The sequence below is a fragment of the Eretmochelys imbricata genome, chromosome 10 (assembly GCF_965152235.1).
Source record: "Eretmochelys imbricata isolate rEreImb1 chromosome 10, rEreImb1.hap1, whole genome shotgun sequence".
Classification (NCBI taxonomy): domain Eukaryota; kingdom Metazoa; phylum Chordata; order Testudines; family Cheloniidae; genus Eretmochelys; species Eretmochelys imbricata.
The window spans coordinates 1,561,448-1,579,849 of NC_135581.1; the positions used below are offsets into that span (position 1 = coordinate 1,561,448).

At 56.6% G+C, this 18,402-nt stretch overlaps 1 protein-coding gene across 1 annotated transcript in view; it reads left to right on the forward strand.

The window, feature by feature from the left end:
* Window positions 1-18,081, forward strand: part of HS3ST2 (heparan sulfate-glucosamine 3-sulfotransferase 2) — a 41,805-nt gene extending 23,724 nt beyond the window's left edge. The window contains exon 2 of the mRNA XM_077828917.1: window positions 17,463-18,081. Within this exon, the coding sequence (XP_077685043.1) occupies window positions 17,463-18,081 (619 nt within the window). The remainder of the gene's footprint in view (window positions 1-17,462) is intronic.
* Window positions 18,082-18,402: the final 321 nt, after the last annotated feature.

The following is an 18,402-nucleotide window of genomic DNA, read 5'->3' on the forward strand; positions in this document are numbered from 1 at the left end:
GAGGGAGCGTATGTTTCTTTAGTGTGGGAGTGTTGTACAGGCCATAGGGTGCCTGAAGACAAATGATAAAGAAATTAATAATTCAGGGTCTCAGAAAGATGCTGCTGGGGAATTAACTCTTCCTGAGGGCTGAACCAGTTTAACAAACATGGGGCTGACTTTCAACACCTGTAGTGAATGCCTCCTCTCTTCCCCCTCGCAAATCCCAGTGTCACGCCTGCGGTGGGGGAGGTGGAATATGGCCATTGAGCCGTGTGACTGCAGCTGGCAAAAGGGTGTGTTCCTGCTGCTGCAGGGCAGGAGTGTGGGTCTGCAGCACGGGGCAGTGATCACTGTGCCCATAGCGTGTGCCCCTCGCCCACTTGGAGGAGTTGGCAGTTCACAGGAGGGTCTGCCGGAGACAGGCCTGAGACACGGGTGGTCACGGGTGGTCAGCCTGGGTGACCTAGCCGGGTGGAGCAGTGACTGTTAGGCAGGGAACGTTACCCCGTGAGGGGAGCCTGATGGGTACGTGTTTTCCGAGTCACTGACCGAAACAACAGCCTTCATCTTGTGGGACGCTCCCTCAAGGGCCTGGGTTCCCAGCCGCCTGACCTGCACCTTGCCCTCTCTTGGCCCAGCTCTCCCCAATAGCACAAAGCAGCGTGCACCGACGAGACCAGCTGAAAGAAAGCAGTCCTGGTTCCGCCTCCCCGCGCCCGCCCCCCTCGTCTGCCTGCAGCGAGTGAGCCGGACAGCCGTGCTCTGCTGCCAGGAAGGGTAAAGGGCCTTGTCCGAACCGTGTTGTGTTCGGATCCTTTGCAGCTGCAGCCTGGCTGTGGGGCTGCTGAAAGACGACCACCCAGCCCAGTGGGCTACCTGTGGGTGAAGGGCAATATTCACTGGCATGTAGGCAGCCTGGCAAAGTGACCAGGACCCTGGCACCCCAGCCCTGACAGTGCCCGAGTGACAGCACGCACTGGGCTGCAACACCATGTGCCCAGCAAAAGCCACACGATAGGCAGGCTGCAAAAGCCTTGCTCAGAGCAGCTTGGCCAGGTTAGCAGCGTGTGACTCAAGATGCAGGTTTGGGAGGGAAAGGTAGGCAGCTGCTCCTCCCAAGGCCACCTCTGCTTTCCCCAGCCCTTCAGGGACTGATGCTACAGGCTGTGTGAGCACGAGACTAAATAGCTGGAGACGGGCCATGCCTCGGTCCAAGGGGCTCCCCCGAGTGCTGGAGAACAGCAGGCAGGAGCTCGCGTTCTGGTGGCCTTCGACACACTAGGAATCAGCGTTGGCTGGTGTGTAAAAGACCAGGCCCCATGGCAGAAGGTGCAGGGCATTGTTAATCCTGCTTGAGTCTCTGACTTTCCATCAGCGAAGCTCGTTGTGGTGCTGTGCTCGATAACTGTGTCAGGCCATGGCATAGCCACGGTGCCTTAGCTATGCCACGGCCGCGCCGAGTGTCAACGTTCCCACAGCCATGGCGGGGAGCTCTCCATTGCCCCCAAGCGCCGGTAGCTAGGCAGGTGGAACCATTCGTCCGTTGATCTAGCTGTGTCTGCCCCGGGGGTTAGGTCAGCCTCGCTGTGGTTCTCGGGGCGGGGGGGGAATTTTTCACAGCCCAAGTGCCACCGCTGGGTCGACCGCACTTTTACACGTAGACGAGGCCGAAGGGTATAAACGAGAAATCCCTGAGCCGCGGTGCCAGGTCTGGCCCGTGCACGTGGCCTGGCTTCGTGATTTCTGGTAAGGTGGTTCCTAAGGATGGTTCTGTGTCCATGTTTTATGTGTTCTCCTGACAATGCAGACATGGGGTGTGATTATACAAACAGCAGCCTCCGTCTTGGGGCGTCCATGGCTCAGCAGTGCCCCTGAGCACAACGGAAGTTGGCAGGGCGCCGTGGGAGGCAGTCTGCCCGCTGTATGGGCGGCTCCAGCCGTGCGCTGATGGAATGCCAGCTTGGCCGTAATGCGCATGGGGAGGCCGATGAGCCAGGCTTGCTGCCAACAGGCAGATGTGGGATCTTACTCCCTGGGATCTGCATGGAATGCAGCATTCCCTCTGCTAGCGAAGCCCAGGAAAGGGTTGGGGGGGCAGGGTGTGGGGGGTGTGTGTGTCCCCGCTTAGAAGTCAGGTAGGAGCCTTTGAAGCCCTGGCCCCTTCTCTGGCTGGAAGCAGCCCTCTTTAGCTCAACCTGAGGGCACGGGAAAGCCAGGTACCAAGAAAGACTGGGCCCTTTACCCAGCTCTTCTGTAGCCTAGATCCATCCCCGCCCCTCCCCTTCCTGCTTCTCCACCAGCCCCCGCCAGGCAGACACGATGTCTGTGCAGAGCTGGGGATACTGCAATAGTGACCCCCCACCTCACCCCGGCACCCCTCTGGGTGGATCCAGAGCCTCTTGCTGAGGAACCCACTTTGCAGGGGACTCTGTAGCGAACACGTGTACTGGGCCGGGTCCTCTCCATGCTACTCCAGCCCCTGCCTGTGGACTTGCTTGAGAGAGACCCGAGACAGAGCAGCTGCCTTGACTGAGGCCCAGAGATTGCGGAGAATTGCCAGGCAGTGACTGCGTAGGGAATTATCCCGGCCGGCCGAGCCACCTGTCCCGTTTTTCATTCCTTCAGCCTTCTTTCCCGCGCGCTGCCATGCAGGAGGCAGAGCTGCGTGAACACTGCTTAGCACGCGTGATAGAATAGACCAGCTTTACGGTGTCTCTGCTTGCTGCAGAAGGTAATAAATAGAATCTACTTGTGAACCTGTGTTGTCATCTGTGCCATGCGGTGAAGTAGGCCTGTTCCAGGCTAGCAAGTTAACCTGAGACACTTCAGGCCTGTTAGCAGGTGTTGATCCTGTGTGGACTCTTTAAGGCAGGTGACTCTTACCCCACCTGGCTGTAAAGGGGAGGTGGGAGTCTCTCTCTAGAGGTAGAGGACCAAGGGGCAGGCTGAGCATTCCTGGCAAGAAACCCTAGGAGCAGCCCAGCCTGGGGAGGAGTGTGAGCTGACTTAATTTGTTTGTTCATAAAGCCATGTCCCAGGAAGGGGGTTGAGCCCTGCACTCTGTGCAGTGTGTGACTTTGATCTAGAGCAGATTGGGAAGGTACCTGCCCACAAGCCCCAGGTCTGGCTTGTCCGTGGAATGTGTCGGGTTTTGTTGGGTTGTGCAGTACAGTCGGGGCGGGGGGGGGGAGGCTCGGCTCCTGACAGCTGATTTGGGGCCACCTAGGGTGAAATCTTGGCCCCAGTGAGTTCAGTGGAGACTCCCATCCACCCCAGGAATTTTTACCATGGGCAGCTTCTCTCTGATTACTCTTCGTTGGGCAGGAGGACATGTCTGTTCTGCTCATTCCAGTAGCATGGCCAAACGCAGTCCTGAAATCTCAAAGTTTGAAGAGCTTTACTGCTCATGCATGGCACGAAAAGGCTTTAGAAGCTGAGTAACTATCGTAAAAAATAACCTATCATTCAAGAGAAATTAATGCTGCACCGGCTGCCAGATTAATGTGTCTAACCAGGGCTTTCACCAGTGTCAGAAAATCCCCCCTCCCCAAGTTAGTAACAAACCCAAGAGGGAAACTCCTCGGGCTCTTCCCCATGTGCCCCCTGCAGTCTGTGGGTTGGTGTCATTGAGCACTGGGGCTGGAGACCCATCTGTGGCCATGCTAGGAGGAAGGCAGAGCACGTTGGCAAAGAGAGACCAAAGCAAAGGCGGGGGCAGTGCTGGGCAGCGCCAGCAAGTGGGCCATGTTTGACTCGATGTGGTTTTCAGGAAGCTGACACGTTGCGGCTGGAGAGGAGCCCATCAGGCAGCTGGTCCCTGCCTCTGCTCATTGAGAACCTAGCATCTCTCTGGAGGAGGCCTGTCCGGCTGTGCCCGGGAGATCTCGGGTGATACCCCGGTGTGTTGTGCTGTGCCTTATTCCCAGCTCCAGTCCTCCCAACTTCTGAGCCAAAAGAGAACTCGATAAAGGTGAGCCAAATTCTGCTCTCAGTACTCTCCTTTTCCTGCCTAAAATTCTCTTGTTGTGGCAGGGAATGGGAAATGAGTCTGGCTGGATTTAAATGCCAGACAGAACATTGAGCTGGTGGGAGAATGCACCCTGTGAGACCCGGAGCCCGCTGTTTCCCCTGCCAGGCCCCAACGTGTGCAGACCTGGGATGTCTCTGCACAGGCCGGCATCGCACGCACGCCACATGTGTTCTAACCGTGTGTGACACTCGTGCTATTGGACACAGTTTTCTCTGGGTGGATTCACAGGAGCCTAGCCAGAGAGTTTGATTGGCCTGGACAGCGCCGGTACTTCCGACAGTTAAAACACCTCTGGTAATCTGTGTTTTAGCCTCTTGGGAAGAATGAGGAGAAACAAATGAAGCGGAGAGTCTGAGATGCTGAAAAGCAGGTGCCAGGAGCGGCAGATAAACTGCATTCCCAGCACCAATGCTGGGGAAATACACAGAAACGTTCCACGAATATTCACGCCATTAAAACAATGCAGCGACTTGTGCTGTGTTCATGGCCCTGCATGTTCACTTTCCCTGAGCACTCAAGCGAAGGCGTTTACTGTCAGGAGCCGTCCAGGACACAGCAGGATGTAGAGAATGCTCCCGGAGAGCCCCGCCGGATTGCCTAAATCGGGTGTTTGATGCAGAAGCTGAATGGTGGCAGTTCTGCTAATGCAGTCGGGGCAGAGAGGCGGCATCGTTTGACCCGTGGGTCCATTCACAGCCCAGAACTTGGACCGCGAATACTTGTAACTACCAGTGTGATCCAGGTGACGATTCACTGGCACAGCTTGGTGCATTATAACGGGAGAAAATCTGAGACTGTGCACGGGACGACTTGTGGCAAGAAGAAAAGCTCAGATGAAGGGAACAAGCTATTCATTCGGGAGGGGCCAGGACTAGAGGCGTCTAAATGGCTCAGATCTCTTGGCGGGGCACTTGGGCCACAGGCGAACCATTTCATCCTACAGCGCACACCCTGTGGCTCCTCTCCGAGGTGTCGTCGCCCTTTCCCGGAGGCAGTGCTGGGGCTGTAGAATGGCCTAGTGCTTGTCAGATCGGCTCCAAGGTGGCTCAAGGTGCTGCTGAGCTGCTTGATACGTCGGTTTATTTTTCAGTCCTTCCTCTTCCAGGCCCATCCCCAGGGCGTTTGTGCACCTGCTGTCCCAGAGCTTTTGGGGGGGGGTCTGAGGATCCTGGAGAGGAGTCTGATTGGACCTGGACATTTCCATGATGACGGTTATGAACAGCTCCACAATTGAGTCATAATTGTACTCGGGCCGAATGTCCCGCAAGGCTGAGCACCCGCAGGTCCAGCTGAAATCAGGCTCTCCGCCCTCCCAGGCCTGTTCTGAACTCCTTAGGCGCTTGCATCGGCCGGCGTGCTGCACCATCCTGCCTTCAGTCTCCAGCGGCGCAGGGAGGGCAGCCAGAGCAGGATTGGACCCGTTGCTCTTGGCCCATGTGTCGACCCGAGTGAGAACCATGAGAAACCTGGCTTTCCCTTGGGCTGCCCTGGTCTGAAGTATCTGGCAGGAGCAGTGTCTTCTGAACATTCTCCCTGCGCTCCAGCCTCAGTGCGGAGCAATATGAAGAGGAAAGCAACTCCACTGGCCAGCCTGCTTCCTCTCTACAAGTGCTCCCAAACCGCAGGGTCAGCCCCTCCTCCTCACCGTCCCTTGCACGGCCCACTGGCTGGCTAATGCGTCTCCCTGACCCTGATCATCACTCCCTTCAGTATCATTAAGACTTACCCATGTTTGCCCTTAACTCGGACCCACTCCTGGGAGGGGCTCATTTAGCATGAGCCCGGGTAGCCTTGTGTAACGCACCAGGGATCGTTGACACGGTAGCACATTCCCACCACACACAAGCACCAAAAGCTGGATCTCTGCTGTGAGTCCTCAGTGTGTTGCACAAGGAGCAGGACACTGAAAGGTTTCAAATCTAAACCGTCCATGAAAAATAAAGCTGAAGACTATGACTTGCTACTTGCATGCAAATAACTCTGCCAATGCAGAAGTCCAGAACTATCATTTTAAAGTTAACTGTCATTACATTTGCAATGCATGTTCCAGCCCCTGCAGGCCTGGGATCCCACCGTTACCCTAAAGATGAAGTCTGGATGACACTTCTCCCCCGTGCCTGCTTTCAGAGTGATTTATGCCTCCAGTCAGGGTGTGTTTTGTTGTCTCAGCAATCTCCATTGCTCCGTTGCAGCAAGAACTAGGAGTCCGTTTTTTTTTAAAAAAAAATCCTCTTGTCTCATTTCAGTAATTTACTATGCTGTTATTTTGTATTTTTCATAATTGATTAGAACGTGTAATTTCATTTTTAAATACATAGACCTAATAGCTCACGTAATGAAACTCTAACATCCCTGAAGATGGGCCATTAACGAAACAGCAGTTTTATGATTCTCTGCCAATAGATTGTGATGGTGAATTGCTTATCAAGCTGCCCTGCACTGATTTATGACAAAAACTTGTTTGTGATCTAGAGAGAGCAGCAGTGGGGCCTGGCAGTAAATTAGCATTTCCTGACAGTCATTAAACAATAGGACTCATAACCTGGATTTATGGGGTCTAAAGCTGGGCAGTGGGAAAGGCCAATTAAGCCAGGCCCATGCTCTGGTACCTATGTAGAACAGGCCTATTAATTTATGCAAACTAATTACTTGGGTCTCTTTCTAATGAGAAATTTGGTAGAGCGAATGGGCACTGCACAGACCAATAGAAATACTGCAAATCCCTGCTGGGGGGTGCTGGCTGGAGCCTATGGTGACCGGCCTGGCGCATGGCAAAGGCAACCCTAGGGGCTGATGGAAGTGCTGACCGTGTCTGTGGGGCTAATATCTGAAGTAAATGGGTCGGCCAAAGAGGGGCTTGTGCAGGTTATGCCAGCCCTTTAGCTGTCCCTGATGCAAAGGGGCCCTGTGGGCACTGCAGCAACCCACGCGGCTGTTTCCTTTTCAATGTTCGTGAAAGATGCTTGAATGCAACAGTGCAGCAGCCAGGGCCCCACAAGCGGTGGCATGGCAGGTCCCCACACTGCTGCGGCTGTCCCCGGGCCTTAGCCCTCTGGTGCAGGAAGGAGGAGGGGTGTCTGCACTACTGGGGGCCAGTAATTGCTGACGGTGGCGGTCGGCTTTTTGAGCATGCTGGCCACGTGGCTGCAGGCTGCTTGAAGGAGATGCAGTCACCGGGACATGCTTAGTGAAAACCAGATAGATGTGGGCAGCGCTTAGACCCCCCCTCGCCAGGTGCCTGAGAACCCTGCATCAGGGGATTGGAGGGGAGCCTATGGCAGAGATTGCTCAGTTGGTATGCTGTCCCCCATCCACTTATTTGTAAACGGTTAATGGCTGCTGCGTGTCTGGCCCCTCCAAGCTGCAATAATGGCTGCAATGCATGGGGGATCGCAGGAGCGAAAGGCCCAGAGAGCAGTGAATGGAGCTGGCTCAAAGAGGGACTTTTCTCACAGAAATTTGCACCTTTTAATTCTGGGCAGTTCCCCCATCTGCAAAATGTCATGTTTTCACCAACTGGTGTTTCTTCCCCAAAAGCCCCTGCAACCACATGTCTACATGGGGTGGTGGGGTGGGGTCCGGGTGGGAGCACCCAGCTTGCTATGCTCCGCTTTGCCCAGTTGGGTAGGTAACGGGTCCATATCCGCCAAAACCGACTCAGGGTTTGAGCAATTTACGTTTTCTGCAGAATTTTGCAAACAAGATTAAATGTCCCTTCCTGGCCCATCGGTGAGAATGTTCCAGCTGTGCACGAGGGGCAGGCTGGTTTATTGGCAGTAATTCCACGTGACCCTAGTGCTGCTGTCCTGTGGCGGGACTGCTCACAGGAGGACACCCCAGGGCAGAGCCAGGTAGCGGGGCAGGCTCCGGGCAGAAGCTCGGGTGACCATAGGTCCCATGTTCGCAGGAGAGTCCTTTTTCTAAGCCTCGTCCCCGCCTCCCTGACTTTTTTGACCGAAGCAGGCATTGGCCCATTTGCTCTTGCTGACTTGGTCAGCTGACAAGAGCAAACGGGACACGTGCCCACTTTCGTCAAACAAGTGGTGTGTGGAGAAACGTGTGGAGGTGTCCAAGGGCGAGCAGTGAAGCCAGCCCCGTGCAGCGGGGGAGATCAGGCTCGGGTCGGGCTCAAGTGACCTGTGACCCCAGTTTCGCACAGGGGGCAGGCAGGGCTTGGGTTAGCGGGTCGGGCCGGCCCCGCCCGGGCAGGAGGAGGGCTCTGGCCAGTTCCATGCGGGGCCCCATTTTCCCCTTGGGGGATTTTGGTCCCTCTAGCAGAAGCCTTTTCTAAACCTGAGTTTCCCTGGACTCTTTGCTGAGATGCCCCTTGTGCAAACCCAGTGCCCATGGGTCTGTCCGCGGAGAGCCAAGTTCTGCGATGTTCTCAGTGTTCTTAACTCCCATCCATTCAATGGGAGCTGATGGTGCCTGACCTGTCCCAGGAGCCCTCAGCACCTCCCAGGATCAAGCCCTTAACCCGAACCCTGGGGTGTAGCTCCTAGAAATGCTTTTCTTTCTATCTGCGGGCCATGGCTGTAAGAGTTTGGCTGGGGCTTATCCCCACAAAGAGATCAGTGTGTGGCCCTCTCCCACCGAATAATTGCAGGCAGCATTGCGGCCGTTGCTTTCCCTGTTGGCCTTGATCCCGGTCAGACTGCACAGCACCAGAGCTCATCTATTAAAATGACTCGTGCTCTGGGTCCTTCTCTGCCCTGCTCCGTGGTCTCCCTCCCAGAGGGATCTCACGCCAGGACTGCCTGAGAACCTCCACTGTTCTTCCCCAGCACTTGCAGAATTTCCATGGAGCACATCATTAGGTTTAATTAATCTGTGAGTCTCCTGGAGCTGACCCAGCGGTGGTCCAAATGGCGGTGCTTAGGCCAGCACCGTGCTGCCGAGGAGGATCAGGGGGGCAGAGTAAAGCAGATTCGCTGGGGCCAAGGGGGGAAGCAGGGGGAGAGGGGGGTGCACGTCAGTTGCAGAACTTCACCTTAGTCAGCAATCCAGCCAGGTCGCGTTTGCAAGGGACGTGGCACATTGCACGGCTGAGCTGGGACAACTGTCCCATTCGATTAACTCTTCACGAGCTGAGCGTTGCAGGGGAGGGCACGCTCGCGGCCTCACGAGCTGTTAGTGCCAGCATTAATGCAGCCGGCTCCCAGAGCGGCTGGCTCCCCGCATGTCCTGAAATCCGCCAGGCTGTCACTTTCACGGGGGCTGCCGGAGTGTAAATGAATCCGGAGGGCAGCGTCCTGGCTGCCTAATTCTGCCTCGCTGCAGCCTTGGAATAGGTTTGCTGTGCTGGAGCCAACGTGCAAGACTTCCTCAGGAGGGCGGGACCCTCCTTTGCCTGGCTGCCACAATGACCTCGCTGGAGCCCAGGGACCTGGCTCGCCCTGCCCTGCAGCTTGTCCCATCGCCACCGCCTGTGTGAATGCTGCCAGATCAGATCAGAGCGGCGAGTGCGTGACGCCCAGGGCCAGGGGAGGATGATACAAACAGTGCACGGGGCTTGCAATGGTATCTGGGGAAGCATGGGGCCCATTGGGATTACACTGGTATCGGGGGGTGGGGGGATAAGCCCATTAGGGCTGGGGCCAGGGTGGGTGCGAGCGGCACTCTGTGCTGTGCTAACGGGCACCGACGCTTACAGGAGCCTTTGGCCTGGCCAGGCCTGGCGGAGTGCAGGGTTACAGAGTGACCGGCAAAGCCCTGCTCAATCTCCCACAGCCAGGTGTAAGTGAAGGACTCTGGGGGGAACCAAATCCCCTCTCTGTGTCGGGGTTTAATAAGTTAATCATAGAATATTAGGGCTGGAAGAGACCTCATCTAGTCCAACCCCCTGCTCAAAGCAGGCCCAACATCAACTAAATCATCCCAGCCAGGGCTTTGTCAAGCCAGGTCTTAAACCTCTAAGGAAGGAGATTCCACCACCTCCCTAGGTAACCCATTCCAGTGTTTCACCACCCTCCTAGTGAAAAAGTTTTTCCTAATATCCAACCTAGACCTCCCCCACTGCAACTTGAGACCATTACTCCTCATTCTGTCACCTGCCGCCACTGAGAACAGCCAAGCTCCATCCGCTTTGGAACCCCCCTGCAGGTAGTTGAAAGCAGCTATCAAATCCCACCTCAGTCTTCTCTTCAGCAACTCTTCAAATAACCCCAGTTCCCTCAGCCTCTCCTCGTAAGTCATGTGCTCCAGCCCCCTGATCATTTTTGTTGCCCTCCGCTGGACTCTCTCCAATTTGTCCACATCCCTTCTGTAGTGGGGGGACCGGAACTGGACACAATACACCAGATGAGGCCTCACCAGTGCCGAATAGAGGGGAATAATCACTTCCCTTGATCTGCTGGCAATGCTCCGACTAATACAGCCCAATATGCCATTGGCCTTCTTGGCAACAAGGGCCTGCCACATCAGTTACGAAAGTAAAAAACTTGCTTGAGCCCCAGCACCTCTCTCATTACAAATTAAGCCCTGAACCATCCCCACCCATTCCCCAGATCTGTCTCCTCCCCATTACCACCTAGGGCATTTCAGTCAGGGTGGAGTTCATGAGTTGTTATGCCTATTGCTGGGAGCTGGAGTCCCTTCCTCAGACCCTAGTGTTCCTGCAGCAGACGCAGTCCCCATAATTAGTGTTGTGTGCTGTGAACCCGGCAGCAAGGTGATGGGATGGGATGGATCTCAGCTGGGGGACCAGGCGTGGGGGGATGACGGACAGCATGACAGACAGACAGAGCTATTGAATCCAGCTAGTTAAGCTTCCCTGAGCGGTAGCAGTTCTTGAGTACATGCAAACTGCGCTTTTAAAATGCTGGCTCCGGGCACGTCCCTGTCTCTGCAGCCTTCACCTGGACTTGCCACCCCGTGACCAGCTCTTCTGGTGCTGTGGGTGCGGCTGCCCCGTCCCCGAGGAGCAGTCCCCAGGGTCAGTTAAAGCTCTGTCCCCTGAGCCGATAGCAGGGTCCAGGGGCCGTAGGTCTGTTCCCAGCCGCGTAAACCTGGACACGTTGCTTCACGTCCAGGTCCCCTTTGCTTGGCTTCTCTATTTACATTTTAATCACTTGGGGGCCATGGTCTGTCTCTTGGGCTGTGGCTATGCAGCCCCCTGCCCAGGGGGGCCCTGACCGCGGCTGGGGGGCCTAAGGGCTATTGCACAATAAATTGTAAGAGAGAGTGAAAGTTAGCGGTGATGGGGGCCAAAGCTGCCCCAGTACTTGGTCTCCTCGAGGCCAGGGCCCCAGTGCGGGCAGGGAAGGGGAACTGTGCTGTGCCTCACTCTAGTTCCGTCCGGAATTGCCATGGGCTCCGTGCAGGGCCCGGGCAAGCAGGTTCCGTTACACGGCCGGACGCTGGTTTAAACAAGCCCCTCCTGGAGGCACATTTCCCAGGTCCCCAGAGCAGCATCCGCCCCAGGCAGCTCCCTCAGTGGCCGTGCGCCTTTGTGTGGTGCTGCCGCACAGCACAAGTCAAAGCTGCTCGCTGAGGAAAGTCCCCCGCTCACCCCAAAGTGGGAAACGTAGCAGCTGCTTTTGAGCACGAAACATACTTTCCAGCCCGTAACCACGAGCCTGCCATTGTGCAGAGACCCTGGGATAACAGAAGTGTATCTGCTGAGCTGGTCTGTCCTTTCCCAAAACCCACGCTCCCTGAAGAGCTGCAGCAGGAGACCCAGGTCCCAGCTCCTGTGCTGGGGCCCCTCAGCCTTCTGTCGGAAGGGGCCGTGCACACGCTCCTCGGGGTGCAGCAGGAGCCAGACTGGGTATGTCTACACTGGGATAAGAGACCCGCTGGCCTGGGACAGCTGACTTGGGCTTCCAGGGCTTGGCTGCAGGGCTACAAATTGCTGTGTAGACATTGAGCTTGGGCTGGAGCATGGGCTGTGGGACCTCCCCTCCCAGTGTGGGGCAGCCATGGGTCTGTACTGCAGTGTAGACATACCCATTAAAGCTGAGGGAGTTATACACGCGTGTGTCGAGGGAGAAGGGGCCATGGTGAGCTCTGACTTCCTGCTTTGAAGCAGAGGAAGGGGCATGGGCATTGCCTGAGGGCACAAGGCAGCTGAAATTAAATCTCTCCTTTACCCAGCAATCCGGTTCCTGGCTTCACAGAGAAAGTGGGAGCTGGGGCCCAATGCAGAAGTCAGCATCAGCTTGCAGCAGGGAAAATGTGGGGTGTGAGAGGAGCAAGGAATGCCCCTCTCGGCTCAGGCATCCTCCCCGGGTCACGGCCTGAAGAGTGCCAGACAGGCACGGGAATCGTGCAGGGGGACAGGGGTGAGGCCAGGGCATTACAGGCAGAGGCAGCCGAGCACCAGGCTGAAGGGCTCTGGTGCTGTGGGTCACACGTGCTACAGAAAAGGCTCAGCACCGGGCCAGGCACCACAGCCCGCGGGACACACACAAAGCATCTCCAGCAGTGCGGCTCCCTGGAGCCGGCCCGTCTGGAAACAACCCCAATGACACGGAGGTGGGAGAGAATGGGCTGCCCTGAAGAACTGCCTGAGGCAGGGTTATTGCCAGAGTCCGTAGTGCCTTGCTGCCCTGCTGGGTTCCTAGGAGCGGCCCCTTGGGGCCAGGCCCTGCCCCTTCTCGCTAGGCACCTACCACGGGCACAGCTGGCCCGTGCTGGCCCAAGGACGGAGGGGGATGCGGTAGCTGCTGGGCTGGATCTAGGCAGCACTGATCTGGCCAATAGAGCTGGGCTGGGGGGGCCCTGAGAGTTAGCACGGTATCCACGGGCTGCACCGCTGGCTAGTAGCTGTGCAGCCCCCAGCTCAGTGGCTGGGCTGTGGCTCCTGCCATGGTCTCAGACCCTTCGAGGCCGGCTGGTGTGTCTTTGGCACTGTGCTCCACAGAAGGGCAGGCTGCGGGCCAGAGCGCTCGTTACTGCAATCAAGGCGCAGTGAACCCATGCAATGGCAATCATGCCAGATGGCGCCAGCTGCAATTTGTTTTGCAAATGCCAAAAGTGCTGTAGCAACAAAGGGGGAAAGCTTGTGGTGAGTGGCGCGGGGTCTGCGAGCAGAATGGCTCTTGGGCGCCTGGCACGCTGTGCTGGGCTCAGTTCAAGCTGCTTTATTGTAAACCTGCAAAGCAATTTACTGCTTGAAGGTGGAGGAAGAGCGGCCCGGGCTCAAGTCCACAGCGCAGGCTTCCTTCTGCAGCGCTGCCCATGCCCCTCGGGCCTGACCTGCAGCCCCCTCCTGCTGCCGCTCTGCATGCCCCATGGCTCTGCCAGGGCCCCGTGCTGCAGGCCAAGTGAGGAAGGTGGGTCCGGCACGGCAGGCCGGGTTCTGGTCTTGTTGCGAGGGCCTAATCCTGCTCCACTGCCCTGAGTCCATGCGCGGGGCGCAGAGGAGCTACCGGTATCCGCCACCTGGGCAGCCCACCCCAGTGCCGCCTGGTGCTGCTCCGGCACGGAGGCAGCGTTGTGAGCGCTTGTGATTTTATCGCTAGTCCAAGGCCATGGGGCAAAGCCCTGGGGCCTGGAGTCCCGTGCCTGGGAGGTGCGCGGCTTTCAGCAGAGGAAGATTTCTAGCCCTCGTGGTTCTGGAGAAGGCTGGAAAACGTGACCAGAGCAGACAAAGGGACGGTGGCTTTAAATGGTCTGATTTTCAAGCCAGGCTCCAGATTTTGGGGGGCTTGACTCCATGTTAGAGCCCTTGGGGCTGGCGCTGGGCAGAGGTCTGAGCGAGGGCCCCCAGTGCCACAGAAGGGCTAGGTGCCAGCCCTCTTCCTTGCCCAGCCCCTGCCCGGTCACACGCAGCACGGGCAGCTCCGCTCCGTCTCCTCCTGAGTGCCTGTTCTCCAGGGGCTGCCAGGGCAGCCTGGGGGTGAGAGAGCCCATTGGGAGGATGGAGAGCAATTGGCATCAGTACTGCATGCTGGGTTTTAAGCCATGTGACTTTAAACCAAGCCCCGTCCCCCAGTGGTTTTAATTCTGCACCATCCTTTCCCCGCAGCCCGGCTTGGGTGCCGGTTCAGGTGGGCGTTGCTGGCAGCGCCTCTCGGAGGAGCGGGCCACACGTCCACACAGAGGAGGAGCAGGCAGGCTGCCTGCTTGCAGTGCATGGCCTAGGTGTGTCCAGCGCCTTCAGCAATGACAGCTTCCTGCCTGGCGCCATGGCTCCTGCCTGCCAGTGGGATGCATGTAGTGGGCGGACGCTGGGCTAGGACTGAACCTGATATGCTGTAGGGTTATTGGAAAAGCTTTTCCAGCCCCAGGGCCTGGGCCTGGATGAGCCAGACCTCAGTGCACAGCCAGGGGGCTATGGAGACAAGCATCCTAGGCACTGACAAAGTTACTGGCTGCACCGGTGGCCTGGAGCCCATGAGGTTACCAGTCCCTGTCTCCATTGTTCTGCCATGCTATGGTTCCTGCTGGTCTGGGAGGCCCTCATGGGGACCGGCCCTAGCTGACGCATCTGTGCTTAGAGGAGCAGCCCAGGCTGGTGGCTGAGGGGGCTGGCTCAGCTGGCCCCATCCCGCCGGCCCAGTGATGCTCAGTGGGGTACTCACCCCGTCTGCGTATGTCCATGGCCCTCCTCCTGCTAGTCTCCAACGCTCCCGGCCCCTGGTGCAGCCCAGCAGTGCAGTTGTGGCCCCAAGTTGTGAACAGTGCTACGGCACATCCAGATACCCAGCACATGCCCCTTTCCTTAGAGCTGTCGTTGAGCTTGAGCCCCGGACTTTCCCCACCACTAACAGCTCACGTCTGGGGCCTGCCCAGGTTCTCAGGGTCTGTTTAACGATCTCAGTTGCATGCCCGTCTCGGGCGGCTGGCTGCTTGGAAGCAGGGCCCGTGACACTAGGACAAATACCATCATGACTATTTCAAGGGCAGATGGGGCCCTGTAGCAGCAAGCCACCGCCGAGGTCTCACTGGGAAGCTCTGCGTCTCTCACAGCCCCAGGCCTCTGCGACAATCTCCCCACGCTATGGGCTATAAGGGGCTGAAAGGACCTTCGAGGAGTCGTGTGACTGAGCCAAGCCCCAATAAATCCCGGAACCCCCGGACCCCTTGATTGTTCAGCAGGGCGATTGACTTTAGCAGACAGCAAGACCTTGCCCTGGTGGTAATCCTCAGCAAGGGGGCGATCTCCCCGTCACGCCCCTGGGGACTCTGCTGGTGGTTGCGAGGGGCTGGTTCTGCAGCAGAGAGATTGTCAGCAGAAATACTGTCCCTGAGAGGTTTCAGAGTAGCAGCCGTGTTCGTCTGTATTCGCAAAAAGAAAAGGAGGACTTGTGGCACCTTAGAGACTAACCAATTTATTAGAGTATAAGCTTTCGTGAGCTACAGCTCACTTCATCGGATGCATTCAGTGGAAAATACAGTGGGGAGATGTATATACATAGAGAACATGAAACAATGGGTGTTACCATACGCACTGTAACGAGAGTGATCACTTAAGGTGAGCTATTACCAACAGGAGAGCCGGGGGAGGGGGGGACCTTTTGTAGTGATAATCAAAGTGGGCCATTTCCAGCAGTTGACAAGAACATCTGAGGAACGGGGGGGGGGAAATAAACCTGGGAAAATAGTTTTACTTTGTGTAATGGCCTATCCACTCCCAGTCTCTATTCAAGCCAAAGTTAATGGTATCCAGTTTGCAAATTCATTCCAATTCAGCAGTCTCTCATTGGAGTCTGGTTTTGAAGTTTTTTTGTTGAAGAATTGCCACTTTTAGGTCTGTAATCGAGTGACCAGAGGGATTGAAGTGTTCTCCCACTGGTTTTTGAATGTTATAATTCTTGACGTCTGATTTGTGTCTATTTATTCTTTTACATAGAGACTGTCTGGCTTGTGGTGCCCAGACCAGTGGCAGAACGGCGTGACCGTCTCCCACTGTGTTTGTTTTCTGCACCCCGGCCCAGCCTCTGTTTGCGGCTGGAGCTGGTGTGAGTGTGAAGGGCTCGGAGACACCCTCGCACATTGCTGCTGGCACCTCAGCCAGCTTGTCTGGCTCAGGAGCAGAGCAGGAGATGCTCACTCTGCAGCATGGCTCTGGCCTGGGTCTGTCTCCATGAGCCGCTCAGAGGGAGCAGCCCCGGGTGCGTGAATATCCCACCTCATCATCGGTGTTTGAAGCCTACGCTGTCTGAACAGCGACATGTCCTAGCTGAGGGGGTGGGGAGGGAGCAGGTGTGGCCAGCTCCTGTGTATTCAAAACCCAGGGCTTTCCTTGTCAGGGTGCATAAGCTTCCCTGTTGCAGTCTGCCAGAGCGGGATAATTGCCTGTAATGTGGAAAGCCAGCTTCTCCTCGACGCCTCTGTGCAACCTTAGCCTGAACGCCGTGCTACTGACCCGCCCCGGGCGAAGCGGCAGGTTACCATTTCAGGGGTTAGTTCTCGGACAGCAACACAACCTTGTGCTGTGGGCTGGGCAGGTTTTGCCATGGCTGCATCAGTGCCTGGGTGGGAGCCCTCCCAGGGACACCGACACGCCGGTGCAGCAGGAAATGATGTGGGTGAGTCAGTAGGTCACATTACTGCTGACGCCGACACCCCGCTTTGGTACTAGGGGCCCTGCCGTGCCGGAGGTGCGCTGCTGAGCTGTAGGTCTGAGGGCCTGGTCATTTGAAGGTCCCTTCAGACTTTTCATAGGAGTAGGGGTGATAACCCAAGTCCTGGCCAATTCCACTGGGCCTCTCTCAATCCCTCCAGAAGTTTCAATCGGGCACCGTCTTGTTTTCAGTCCCTGCACTAGCCTGGCTAGTGTCCCTGTGGCCCACCTCCATGGTGGGGACTTTGAGCTGGGCTCTCTCTATTTCTGAGACAGATGTTCTAAATGTCCGGCTGTCTGTCTGAACTCAAGTCCTTTTCCACCTTACAAAGCCCAAGTGAACACAACAGGGAGGCTGGGAATGGCTGAAACTTTATGAATGTGGGATTAACATTCTTGGATGGTTGGAAGAAAAACCTGGGTGGGTTTTTCATTGAGCCCAAGAGCTGGGAAGCCTTAGAAGATCAATAATCCATCTCCCTGGGGCCAAAGCAATCCCGAGAGTGCCTTCCCTGGGGCTTTGTCCTGTCAGTGAGATGACTTAAGCAATGGCGGTTTCACTCCTTCGGTCAGGTGCGGAAGGGTGCCTGAACTCTCGGGTGCTTCTCTGAACCTGCCAGACTGTGGCAGTTGTCCCATCAGTAGCTACAGTGCAGGGAAAGTTTCCCGTGTCCCTCATCTGGCATTGCACGCTACAGCTGACTGTTGGGGGCTCCTGTCTTCTCCTGGCCTCTCAGTGGCGTGGTCCCATCTGGATGGGAATGAGTCTCTTGTCTGGTGCGTGTTAGTCTGACTATTAGGGAGCTAAACCCCTATCGGTGCCCTTCCAGGCAGTCCCCAGCTGCCTGGGCTCTGAGAATGGGGCTCCTGGGCTGTGTTTACAAGCGCCTCGTGTGGGTCCCAGCTCCTGTCCTCACCTGTGCGCTTCTTTGCTTACAGAAGCTTGATGCCCAGGACGCTCAGCAGCCAGATCACAATGGAAAAGACACCCAGCTACTTTGTCACCAAGGAGGCCCCACGGCGGATCTTCAACATGTCCAGAGACACCAAGCTGATCGTGGTGGTGCGGAACCCGGTCACCAGGGCCATCTCGGACTACACGCAGACGCTCTCCAAGAAACCCGACATCCCCACCTTCGAAGGGCTGTCCTTCCAGAACCGCAGCCTGGGGCTGGTGGACACCTCGTGGAACGCCATCCGCATCGGGATGTACGTGGTGCACCTGGACAGCTGGCTCCAGTACTTCCCCCTCTCCCAGATCCACTTTGTCAGTGGGGAAAGGCTGATCACAGACCCGGCTGGGGAGATGGGCAAAGTGCAGGACTTCCTGGGCATCAAGCGGGTGATCACGGACAAGCACTTCTACTTCAACAAGACAAAAGGGTTTCCTTGCCTGAAGAAAACAGAGAGCAGCAGTTTACCACGCTGTCTGGGCAAGTCCAAAGGGAGAACTCATGTGCAGATAGACCCTGAGGTGATAGAGCAGCTCCGGGACTTTTATAGACCATATAATATTAAATTCTATGAAACCGTTGGGCAGGACTTCAGGTGGGAATAAATGTCGAGGCCCAGAGTGGTGGTGAGGTGAGCTTGCCGCAGTCTTCCATGAGGGTGGTAAACTGGGGGCCAACGTGCGAGCCACCCCCTCCGTCGGCCATCTTGTCCCTTCTCGCGGGTGCTGGTGAGAGCGGCTTTCCAGACCCTGTGGGAGGCCAGGTCTTTCCAGGCCAAAGGCCAAGGAGGATGTGGAGTTATGTCCCCAGCCCAACATGTGCCAGGCAGAGACCGCTGGACACAGCCAAGCCCTCACCAGCTTCTGTCAGCAGCTGGGGGGCTTGTTTTGCATTTGGTTTTTATACTGTGATCGGGCACGCCCTGA